Source organism: Tursiops truncatus, chromosome 17 (genome assembly GCF_011762595.2).
Source record: "Tursiops truncatus isolate mTurTru1 chromosome 17, mTurTru1.mat.Y, whole genome shotgun sequence".
NCBI classification, from domain to species: domain Eukaryota; kingdom Metazoa; phylum Chordata; class Mammalia; order Artiodactyla; family Delphinidae; genus Tursiops; species Tursiops truncatus.
The window spans coordinates 3699878-3713167 of record NC_047050.1 but is presented as its reverse complement, the minus strand read 5'-3'; the positions used below and the strand labels follow the sequence as shown (position 1 = coordinate 3713167).

Genomic DNA, 13290 nt, shown 5'->3' with positions numbered 1-13290 from the left:
AGACCTTGAATATCTACCTATGGAAGACGCTTACCTGGTCCAAGCCCATCATGGCCTACGACAATCTTGTACAAATTCTCAAGGGTCATGGCTTCTAGGGAGAAGGTGTCAATCTGTAACAAATCAAAAAACTATAGTTAGATCCAGACTATGAGTCTGATTTCTAATGAGTATAAATTAAGATACAGCAAAAATTCATTGTGAAAGGGATTAGGTTCATTCAGTAAATACACAAATCTGTCTAAATTAAGAAAGTTAAAACAATATTAATTTATAGAACATAATAACAAGTTTTCTTGCCCATTTTTCATTATAAAAGCATAAATTTGAGGACTCTCTACAAATATGTTTTCAAATAATGATAATATAAATGTAATAATTATAAAGTATACTAAATGTTTCCACTCATTTGAATTCAACAAACTCTTATCTGTCCTGAATGGAATTTTTTAGCAATGTTTATGGGTCATTTGCAAAAATAATGTTTCTAAAGTAATTTTAGAATATTGATGCAAAAACTACTGAAAATTTATAACATTTATCTGGAACAATGTCCCAGTGCACTGCTACAATCAAAACTGTTCATGTTTGTGCTCCAATGGTTTGTGTATTCAGAATATGGGTAAAAGTGAGGAGCCAGAGTTCTTTTGATAAAACCTACGATAATGATACAGATTAAAATGCAAGAAAATACATGATGTAGCATAGCAGTTGAAAAATAATTCAAAAACAAAAAATAAGCTTTGCATTTCAGTGTCTTATATGTTTTGAAATATTTTCACACATAGCGATATTTTATCCTTAAAACTCACTCAGTGAGAAAAAAACATATCCACTCTAGAGATAAAGAACAGTGAGGCACAGAACCAGTATTAGAGCTCAGTTCCTCTGATACGTAATAATACTACCTTCCTTTGCAATCACTCTGCCTCTGCATAAGTGGACTATAAAAAATATAAATAACAGATAAAGCCATTAGCATTTATTTACAAAGAATACAGTCAGTGCCTGATAAAGGTTAATGGATAACACTGCCATCTCTTTATCATGAAAGGGATCTGCTAGAAAAGGAGGACATCCTATGCAATAATAGAAAATACTAGCAAAGAAAATCATGAGTTACAGTATTTATGATGATTGATGTAGAGAATGCTAAGAAAAAAAGAGGAAACATAATGAAAACATGCTGATATACTTAAAATTATTTGGATTATCACAGAAAGCTGAGATAACTAAAATACAATGGGCCCTCTATAATTTACTCAGTTAAAAAATTAAATATTACTTACATATTAATATTAGTAATAGTAAAAAAAAATAACATATTCAGTTTCCAAATTTGACAATGAAAGTTGTTATACAGTCCACCCATGAACAACACAGGTTTAAACTTCACGGGTCCACTTATACATGAATTTTTTTCAATAACTATGCACTACAGCACTACACAATCAGCGCAGTTGGTTGGATCCTCGGATGCGGAACCATGGACGTGGAACCATGGATGTGGAGGGTCAACTGTAAAGTTATATGCAGATTTTCAACTGCATGGGGGTCAGTGCCCCTAACCTCCTATGTTGCTCAGGGTCAACTGTATATAGTAATCCTCATTTAACAATATAAAAGTAGGTGTAAAAATCAGACAATTGGGAATGACTTCAGCGAGATGGTGGACTAAGGAGAACCGAGCCCTCATTCCTCATGGAGACACCATTTTAAACACAGTGTATGGACTAGAATACTTCTGTGAAAATTCTGAACACCAGATAAGAAGCTGCAGCACCCAGTCCAATGCATAATGAAGAGGGGACTCCATCAAAATGGGAGGAAAAAGAAACAAAATGAAGAAAAGTGAAGAGAACCTAAGGGGCTTTTGGAATACCCTCAAACGGAATAGTATATGCACTGTAGGAGTCACAGGAGAAGAGAGAGAAAGGGGCAAAGAGCTTTTATGGACATACAAGTTCAAGATCAATGAACCTGAACTAAGATAAACCTAAAGAGACCTGAACCAAGACACATTATAATCAAATTGTCAAAAGTCAAAGACAAAGAGAGAATCTTGAAAGCAGCAAGAGAAAAGTGGCTCATCATGTGCCAGTGAGCTTCTAGAAGTTTATGAGTGGATTCCTGAGCAGAAATCATGCAGGCTAGAAGGCAATGGGACAATATATTCAAACTGCTGGAAGAAAAACCTGCCAACTAAGAATTCTATATCAGATGAAACTGTCCTTCAAAACTGAAGGTGAAATTAAGACTTTCCCAGGTAAAACAAAAGCTGAGGGGGTTCATTTCCAGTAGACTGCCTTACAAGAAATGCCACAGGGAGTCCTTCAAGTTGAAAAAAAATAAAAAGGATAATAAATAGCAACACAAAGCTATATGAGTTGGAGAAAATATTTGCAAATCATATATGTGACAAGAGATTAACATCCAGAATATACAAAGAACTCCTTCAGCTCAACAACAAATAAATAACTTGATTTTAAAATAGCAAAAGACTTGAATAAACATTTCTACAAAGATGATATACAAATGACCAACAAGCATATGAAACGCTGTCAACCTAATTTAACATTAGAGAAATGCAAATCAAAACTACAGTGAGATATCACCTCACACCCATTAGGATAGTTACTGTCAAAAAACAGAAAATAACAAGTGTTGCCAAGGATGTGAAGAAACTTGAACCCTTGTGCATTGTTAGTGGGACTGTAAAATAGTGCAATCGCTATTGAAAACGGTATACTGTTTCCTTAAGAAAATTAAAAATAGAACTTCCATATGATCCAGCATTCCTGCTGCTAAGTGTATACCCAAAAGAATTGAACTGGGGATACCAATTCAATGGTATGCAGAGGACACCCACTGCATTATTCACAATAGTCCAAAGTTTGAGGGACTTCCCTGGCGGTCCAGTGGTTAGGACTCTGTGCTTCCACTGCTGGGGGTCCAGGTTTGATCCCTGGGCAGGGTAATAAGATGGTGCAAGACGTGGTGTGGCCAAAAAAATTAAAAAGTAAAAAAACAAAAAAGTTTGAAATAACCCAAATGTCCATCAATGGATGAATGAATAAAGAAAAGGTGGTGTATACATACAATGGAATATTATTCAGACTTATAAAGGAAGGAAATCTTGTTAGATTCTACAACATGAATGAACCTTGAGGACATTATGCTCAGTGAAATAAGCTAGTTCACAAAAAGACAATCATTGTATGATTCCGATTATATACTCAAATTCAGAGAGACAGAAAGTAGAATCGTTGTTACTAAGGATGGGGGAAAGGGGAACGAGGAGCTGTTATTCAATGAGTATAGAGTTTCAGTTTTGCAAGGTGAAAAATTTCTGGAGATCTGTTGCACAGCAAGGTAAATATCCTTAGCACTACTGAACTGTGCACTTAAAAATACAGTTGACTGGGCTTCCCTGGTGGCGCAGTGGTTGAGAGTCCGCCTGCCAATGCAGGGGACACGGGTTCGTGCCCCGGTCCGGGAAGATCCCACATGCCACAGAGCGGCTGGGCCCGTGAGCCATGGCTGCTGAGCCTGCGCGCCCGGAGCCTGTGCTCCGCAACGGGAGAGGCCACAACAGGGAGAGGCCCGCATACCGCAAAAAAAAAAAAAAGAAAGAAAAAGAAATGAAACAGGGAGAACCACTACAGATCCCGTGGAAAATTTAAATAATAATAAAAGAATACCATGAAAGACTCTATGTCCACAAATTTGATAACCTAGATGAAGTGGACCAACCCCTTGAAAGACACACTGTGTCAAAGCTCACACAAGAAGAAACAGAATTTCAGCTTTGTGAGATCTGCTGCACAACAATGTGAATATATTTAAATGAAAGGTGCACTTCAAAATGTTTGACAGTAAATTTTATGTTATGTATTTGTTACCACAATTAAAAAAAAAATATATATATATATATATATATACACCCAGGACATATTGTATAGAACAAGGAACTCTGCTCAATATTCTGTAATAACCTAAATGGGAAAAGAATTTGAAAAAGAATAGATACATGTAAATGTATAACTGAATCACTTTGCTGTATACCTGAAACTAACACAACATTGTTAATCAACTATATCCCAATATAAAATAATTTTTTTCTTTTAAAAATGAGAGATGAAGAAGCAAAAGTGATCTCTGCATCATTACTAACAGTAGGTAGAACAGGGCACCTGGCGAACTCCTCCTACCAGGTGAATGGGTGGGCTGACGAGGAAGAGTGTTGAGAAAAATACTCATAAATGTTGAGGGAAATGCTTATGAATGATACAGTGCTCACACAAGCCTTCACTTTTCAGCAAATGGAACTATTCATATCTTTTCAAAAGTTAAAAATTTAACTTCAGAAACTTAACAAAGAGTTTATTACACCTTATTTAAAAACCACAAAGGAATCATCAGTCTCTGCAAATGTAGCAGCTCATGGTTCCTATTAAGTTATACAAGTTATTATATATCTAAACCTAATATTAGATTCTATGACATTATGGAGCTTTTCTTAATCTTTACATAGTATTTATCATTTATTTCTTTAGAAAACTAAGATATCACATTTTTAATGGAAAATGTTGTGAACTGGAGAAAAATCTGTTTTTATCAATTGCCCATATAATAATTCTCATATATCCTTTTCCTATTCTCTTCCAAAGTAGAAGCCAGCAGACACAAGAGCAAACAGCTCTTCTGGACAGAGTCACCCTGAATTCTTGTGGCCATTGAGCAGTGACTGACACGGAGCACAGTCTATTTCTCAGCCACATTTACACGAGTCTTAAACACACCTCTGCTTTTGGCCCAAAGCTTAGAAAGTCATTAGGCAGTTCTGTTTTCATTTCCTAATCAAATAGATAAATTTTCAAAAATGAGGCTGAGCCTGATAAGGAAAGCATACACTGATTTTGCATTTTTTAACGCAGGAATAACTTCATTGGACATTCAATTTTCTCATGACCTTCTAAGAATTAATTTTCTTTTTTTGATTAGGAGGCATTTCAGCTGACATTCCTACAGGTTTAACTGTTGACAAGAACATATTCCTGAATGCCAGTACATGAAACAACTAAAAGATATTTAGATGCAGCTGTCACACCAGCAGAGGCAATTGGCGAGGAATAAGCAGTTCCTTAATCACTCATTCATTCAATTATTCATTTACTCAACACGTATTGAACTTCTCTGTCCTTCAGCATGTAGGCAAACAAGTTTTACTTGTGCTGCCTGGAGTGGACCTTCCCTACCTGGAAGGATGGACGACTGCCCTTTGTTTAAAACAGGAAATTCTCAACAGACTTCCCTGTCCTCTTGATCGCGTGCCGACCATCGTTGAACAGGTATATAAAACTGTCTTCCAGCATTCATGTCCCACAATTGTGTTTACAACAGCAACAATATTACTTATAAAAAATGTAAGAATACTTTATCAAAGAGTCAAATAAAAATTTTTATCCAAGCCTGACACTTAAGAAGGCCTTTTCCCTTTTTTTAGTAGAAGTCGTTGAATACTTGACAAGAAAAGTGTTAATTTCTTCTTTTATTGCCATCTCAAGTACAATGGCATTTCTTTTCTCTACTTTGAAATTTTTCTATTTCTAATTTCTCCATATTGAAATGCTAGACATGTCAATCTCCTCCCAAATTTTCTGTCATCAATATTTTCCTATCTAGAAAGAGATATTTACAATTTTTAAAAATCTATTCCTTCCCTGTTCCAACCTCTTAGTAATGAATTTCTTTTTACTTTAAAGTGATTTTCTAGAATACTAACATGAGCTTAGATTCCATGCACTACAGATTCAAATTAATATAGTTCCCTCCTTGGGTCCTTAGCAATTAATGAAATTCAAGCTATAATTATTTATTTGGGTTCCTATTATACCATATTATATCTAATCCATTCATCCTGGACTTAAACAAAGATGTTAATACATTCTGATAGGTTCAGATGAATGCCAAAAATCATCGAAAAGTAGAAATATGTTTTCTGATTCTAAAATCTAGCCTTTCATGAGAAGGGTACTATCATTCTTTTACAAACTTCTGTGAGGTATTGTTTTATCTGTTAAATTAATCTTACTGTCTTTAAAATGCCTTACATCGGAGATTTTCAACTTTAATGTGTTTAGAAAATCATGTTGTTATAAAGGCAGATTTTCAATCCTTAAACTTACTATCTCTGTGGGTCTTGGTAAGGCCCAGAAATTTACATTCATAAATTCACATCAAGTGTGATTCTGGAGCAATCACACTTTAGAAAGGCTCCCTGAGAGCCGCACAGAATTACCGTTGGTTTGCAAGGTTAACACTGCTGCCACCACTATTTGATTCAGTTTTTAGAATACAGTCCAAGGCAGATCATTTGAGAAATACAAAAAAATCACCATTCAAAATGTTTTATTTTGTAATCTTCCTTAACTAAACTTAAAGAATCAAGATTAAGTTCATAAAAGTAATGTGATTATTTTATGGATTGTGGAAATGTTGTATCATTATTGCTATAATAGACTCAGTGTTTTAAATCAAATCCCTTCAACTTATAGGCACAGGTTGGCTTACTTAAAATTTTAAATTTCAAACTTCTAAACTGTATTATAAAAATTCAACAGAAAATTCTAAACTCATTATTTAACATCTTAATTTTGCCAAATGGGTAGATTATATACAGGCATTATATACTCAGAATAAGACTTTGGATCAAGAATATCTCCTCTTCACTGGTACTGAAGGACAGGTGAGGTAAACCTCAGGCAAACACGTGGCCTTGCAATGACAGAGTACTCGCCATAGAGAGAAAGACACCAAGAATTTTCAGCCTGATTTTTTTGTCTTTCCTCTTCAATATTATATAATTTCTTCAGATCACTTAACCACTGTCTCAGCATCCCAGCTTCATAATGAATATAATATTGCTTATTGGTTACTGATCAAATGAGATGAGTGTTAATTTTCATAAATTAGTTTAGCTTACTAGGAGAGAAAAAGTAAAAGATATTATTATCATATATGATCACTTACATATCAGTTTGAATACTATACTTCAAAAGCTCTATATATCAATAGCATAAAAGAGAAAATTATTTCATACAGAAGCCAGGTAGTAATTTTGAATTTTGAAATCTAACATCTACATTCTGTATTTCCATAAAGTGAGTTTCATTGATTCATTCTGCTTCAGGATCTCTTGTGACTTTAATGTAAAGAAGATGGCATTATTGACAACTGTATATTTCTGCTAATGAAAGAAAAAATAGGTTTTTAAGGGATTACTCATCTTCCATGAATTAATTAATTTTCTCATGTGTTATAAAACTGTAGAACAAGTTTGCCAAGAATATCAGGGGTCTGACTAGGTGTTCTTTGCATTTTGAGAACTTGTTTAAAGATTATTTATTCTGAAATGACAAAAGAGGGAAATATACCATACACAAAAATGGATTACAAGCTGCATGATATCCAGTGTTAAAGACATGCAACATTGGCAATCACAGTAATAAGTAAAATTTTAGATTCTGAACAATGTAGAAAATTGAAGCCTCTTTTTGCTCCTAAAAGCACTCAGGGACTTTATCTCACTTAGCATGAGTAGACTAAATTTGAGGGCTGGCATTCAAGTCTAGTAGAAAATTATTTCACCAACAAGAATGGGCTATTTTACTGCCCTTCTGGAGCAGGTAACAACCTCCTAGTCACGTTTTCATCATTATTGCAACCATATCAAGAAGCAATGTGAGTTTATCCAGATTCCCAAGTATTTTCTTTTCTTTGCAAAGAGGCAAAAGGCTTGCTTGGTTGAGATGCTTCCCTCAACTAATTAGGGATTACAATTATTAATAAGGGCACATGATGCTGCTGCCTTGAGGAATACACCGACTAAAAAGTCCAGGTTTGACTCCATCCACTCACAATAGGTATGAAATGCCCCCTTGAGGTTTGATTCTCAAGCAGAATTTATGAGGATCTTGCAAAGGATGGAAGTATTGGTATGTATTTACCTCTTTACAGTGCCAGGAAGGGGAGATTCTGGAGTTCGTATGAACAATACGAATCTTAGAGAGTGTTCCAATGTCTCCAACTGTGATCTATAAAGGAACCAAGAGAACTTCTTTCAATGTAATTTCACAAAATCCATTTTTTTTGGGGGCGGGGTACGGGGGCCTCTCACTGTTGTGGCCTCTCCCGTTGCGGAGCACAGGCTCCGGACGCGCAGGCTCAGCGGCCATGGCTCACGGGCCCAGCAGCTCTGCGGCATGTGGGATCTTCCCAGACCAGGGCACGAACCCGTGTCCCCTGCATCGGCAGGGACAGGGAAGCCCACAAAATCCATTTTTTTTTAAAACCTTATATTAGGACATTATATTTTGATAAAGTAATCAATCTATCAACAAGATTTTAGAATTATAAAAATTTATACACCTAACGACAGAGTGCCAAAATATATGAAGCAAAAATGGACAGAACTGAATGGAGAAATAGTCTACAATAATTGCTGGAGACTTTAACACCCCACTTTGAATAATGGAAAGAACAACTAAACAGAAGATCAATAAGGAAATAGAGGACTTGAAAAACATTATACACCAACTAGATCTAACAGACATTTATAGAAAGCTCCACTCAACAACAGCAAGAATACATAGTTTTCTCAAGTGCACATAGAACATTCTCCAGGATAGACTATATGTTATGTCAAAAAAGAGGTTTTGAAAATTGAGTAAGACTGAAATCATACAGAGTATCTTTTCTAACTACAATGAAATGAAACTAGAAATAAATACAAGAAAGACAACTGGAAAATCCACAAATACATATAAATTAACCTACATACTCTTAGGCAACAAATGAGTCAAAGAAATTGCAAGGGAAATTTAAAAATACCTTGAGATGAATGAAAAAACACACAAAAACATAGTGGATATTGCTGAAAGCAGAGGTCACAGGGAAATTTTAGCTGTAAACCATAAAATATGAACGTACTGAAAAGGAGGAAACCATTTCAGGTGAATGTCCATCAACTAGACTGGCAAGCTTGCTGTGAGAGAAAACTTCTTTGGAGATTTTGATCCAACAAATCCAGAGACTCTAAGGAGAGGGAGAAGGAGGAGGGGGAGGAGAAGGGAGGGAGAGAATGAAGGACGCAGAGGGTGCGGGTAGGAGGAAAGTGGGACGAGGAGGAAGAGGAGGAAGAAAACGGAGGTTCTCAAATAAATAACCTATAACTTTACAACTTAAGGAACTAGAAGAAAGAGGAGTAAACTAAATGCAAAGCTAGCAGAAGAAAGGAAATAATAAATTAGAATGGAGATAAAACAGAGAACAGCGGAACAGCAGAATCAACAAACCAAAGGCTGATTCTTTGAAAAGAAAAACTTACAAACATTTAGCTAGCCTAAGGAAAAAAAAAGAAAACTCAAATTACTAAAATTATAAATGAAAATAGGGACATTACTCCTAAACTTACAGAAATAAAAAGGATTATAAAGGAACATCATGGACAATTTATGCCAGCAAATTAGATAAACTACATGAAATGGACAAACCTTTAGAATCACACAAACTATCAAAACGTTCTCGAACAAAACAAAAGAAAAAGAAAGTGAAGACGCCTGTAACAAGTTACTGAAGCAGCAATCAAAAACTTCCCAACAAAGAAAAATCTACGACAGTTGGCTTCACTGGTGAATTCTACCAAATACTTAAAGAAGAATTAATACCAACTCATCTCAAAATCTTCCAAAAAATAGAGGAGATGGGAACACTTCTTAACGCATTCTACAAGGTCAGCATTACCCTGATACCAAAGCCAGACAAAGACATGACAAGAAAACTAGAGACAAAACCACTTGTAAATACAGAGGCAATAATGAAACTTAAAAGCTTTTGCACAGCAAAGGAAACCATAAACAAGAGGAAAAGACAACCTTCAGAATGGGAGAAAATACTGCAAATGAAGCAACTGACAAAGGATTAGTCTCCAAAATTTACAAGCAGCTCATGTATCTCAATATCAAAAAAACAAACAACCCAATCCAAAAAAGGGCAGAAGACCTAAATAGACATTTCTCCAAAGAAGGTATACAGATTGCCAACAAACACATGAAAGGATGCTCAACATCATTAATCATTAGAGAAATGCAAATCAAAACTACAATGAGGTATCACCTCACACCAGTCAGAATGGCCATCATCAAATAATCTACAAACAATAAATGCTGGAGAGGGTGTGGAGAAAAGGGAACCCTCTTACACTGTTGGTGGGAATGTAAGTTGTACAGCCACTATGGAGAACAGTATGGAGATTCCTTAAAAAACTAAAAATAGAACTACCATACGACCCAGCAATCCCACTACTGGGCATATACCCTGAGAAAACCATCATTCAAAAAGAGTAATGTATCACAATGTTCATTGCAGCTCTATTTACAATAGCCCGGAGATGGAAACAACCTAAGTGCCCATCATCGGATGAATGGATAAAGAAGATGTGGCACATATATACAATGGAATATTACTCAGCCATAAAAAGAAACGAAATTGAGCTATTTGTAATGAGGTGGATAGACCTAGAGTCTGTCATACAGAGTGAAGCAAGTCAGAAAGAGAAAGACAAATACCGCATGCTAACACATATATATGGAATTTAAGAAAAAAAAATGTCATGAAGAACCTAGGGGTAAGACAGGAATAAAGACACAGACCTACTAGAGAACGGACTTGAGGATATGGGGAGGGGGAAGGGTGAGCTGTGACAAAGTGAGAGAGAGGCATGGACATATATACACTATTAAACGTAAGGTAGATAGCTAGTGGGAAGCAGCCGCATAGCACAGGGAGATCAGCTCGGTGCTTTGTGACCACCTAGAGGGGTGGAATAGGGAGGGTGGGAGGGAGACGCAAGAGGGAGGGGATATGGGAACATATGTATATGTATAACTGATTCACTTTGTTATAAAGCAGAAACTAACACACCATTGTAAAGCAATTATACCCCAATAAAGATGTTAAAAAAAAAGTTAAAAAAAAAATAAAAAATAAAATGCACTAATATAAAAAAAAAAGAAAAATATATAGAGGCAAGAATCTTCAACAAATACTAGCAAACTGAATCCAGAAGCATAATAAAATGATTATACACTCTGACCAACGGGATTATACATCCTGACCAAACCATCCTGATTTATCCCAGGAATGGAGAGTGGGTCAACATACAAATATCAATGTAATACACCACATAAACAGAATGAAGAGGAAAAAAAAAAAACTCATCTCAACTGATGCAAAAAAAAGCATTTGACAAAATCCAACACACTTTCATGATAAAAACACTCAACAAACTAGAAATAGAAGGGAACTTCCTGAACATAATAAAGGGCATCTATGAAAAACCAGCAAGTAATATCATACTTAATGATAAAAGACTGAAAGTTTCCTCCTAAATCAGGAACAAGATAAGAATGCCAGTTTTCATGACTTCCGGTCAACATTGTACTAGAAGTTGTAGGTATAGCAATTAGGCAAGAGAAAGAAATTTTAAAACATCCAAATTGGAAAGGAATAAATAAAATGATCTCTATTCACAGACTTTATGATCTGATATATAGAAAATCCTAAAGATTCCACACACACAAAAAAAAACTATTAGAGTTAAAAAATGAATTCAGCAAAGTTACACAATACTCACAACACACAAAACACAACACATAAAAATCTGTTGCATTTCTATAACTAGTAATGAGCAATATGAAAAAGAAATTAAGACAACAATTCTATTTACAATAGCATCAAAAAGTATAAAATTCTTAGGAATAAACTTAACCAAGGAGGTGCAAGACTTACATAAGAAAAACCGCAAAATATCACCGAAAGAAAGTAAATAAATGTAAACATATCATGTTCATGGATTGGAAGGCTTAATATTGAAAAGATATCAATACTACCAAAGTGATCTACAGATTCAGCATATAATCCCTATCAAAATCTCAATGGCCTGTTTTGCAGAAATGGAAAACCTGATCCTAAAATTCATATGGAATTGCAAAGGGCCAGAAATAGCCAAAGCAATCTTGAAAAAATAAAAACAAGGCTGGAGGACCCAAAATTTCTGATTTCAAAACTTACTACAAAGCTATGGTATTGAAAACTGTGGGGTACGGGCATAAAGATATATACATAGATCAATGGAATAGAACTGAAAAATAAACCCTATGCATCTATGGCCAGTTAATTTTTGACAAAGGCATAGGGTTATTCATGGGAGTAGGAATAGTCTCTTCAACAAACAAAGCGAGGACAACTAGGCATGTCCCTGTAAAAGAATGGAACTGGACTTTTACTTCATACCATATATAAACTGTAACTCAAAACAGATCAAAGAACTAACATAGAAGAAAACAAAGTGGTAAGTCTTCGTGACCTTGGATTCGGCAATGGTTTCTTAGATATGACACCAAAAACACAGGGAATAAAAAAAATAGATGAATTGGACATCATCAAAATTAAAAATTCTTGTGCATCCAAAGATACTATCAAATGAATGAAAAGACAACTCACAGAATGGGAGAAAATCGTATTTCTGATAAGGGTCTAGTATTCAGAATACATAAAGAACTCTTACAACTCAACAGCAAAAAGAAAAAAAAAACAATTTAAAACTGGGTCAAGACAGGGAGATCAGCTCGGTGCTTTGTGACCATCTAGAGGGGTGGGATAGGGAGGGTGGGAGGGATGCAAGAGGGAGGAGATATGGGGATATATGTATAGCTGATTCACTTTGTTATAAAGCAGAAACTAACGCACCATTGTAAAGCAACTATACTCCAATAAAGATGTTAAAAAGAAAGAAAAAAATTAAAATGGGCCAAAGATTTGAATAAATACATATCCAAAGAAGATACACCAATGGCCAACAAACACATAAAAGATACTCAATATCATTAATCATTAGGGAAATGTAAATCAAAATGACAATGAGATCCCACTTCATACCCATGAGGATTGGCTAGAATTTTTTTTTCGAAAATTGACAAGTGTTGGTGAAGATGTGGAGAAACTGGAATCCTCATACATTGCCAGTGGAAATGTAAAATGGTACAGCCACTGTGGAAAAGAGTTTGGTGGTTCCTCAAAAAGTTAAACATAGAATTACCATATGGCCCCAGAAATATATACTGGGGTATATTATATATATATATATATATATACATACACACATATATATATACCCCAAGATATATACTCAAAAAAAACCCCAAAAATAAGTGATTCAAGAAATATTAC

The 13290-nt window shown here is 35.1% G+C and overlaps 1 protein-coding gene across 1 annotated transcript in view; it reads right to left on the bottom strand.

Moving 5' to 3' along the window:
• The window catches only part of LOC101317476 (RP1 axonemal microtubule associated), a 303982-nt gene that overhangs the window by 144739 nt on the left and 145953 nt on the right, over positions 1-13290 (bottom strand). Inside the window, 4 exon segments of the mRNA XM_073794757.1 lie at positions 35-113; positions 1448-1518; positions 5259-5390; positions 8006-8096. Coding sequence (XP_073650858.1) covers positions 35-113; positions 1448-1518; positions 5259-5390; positions 8006-8096 — 373 coding nt within the window.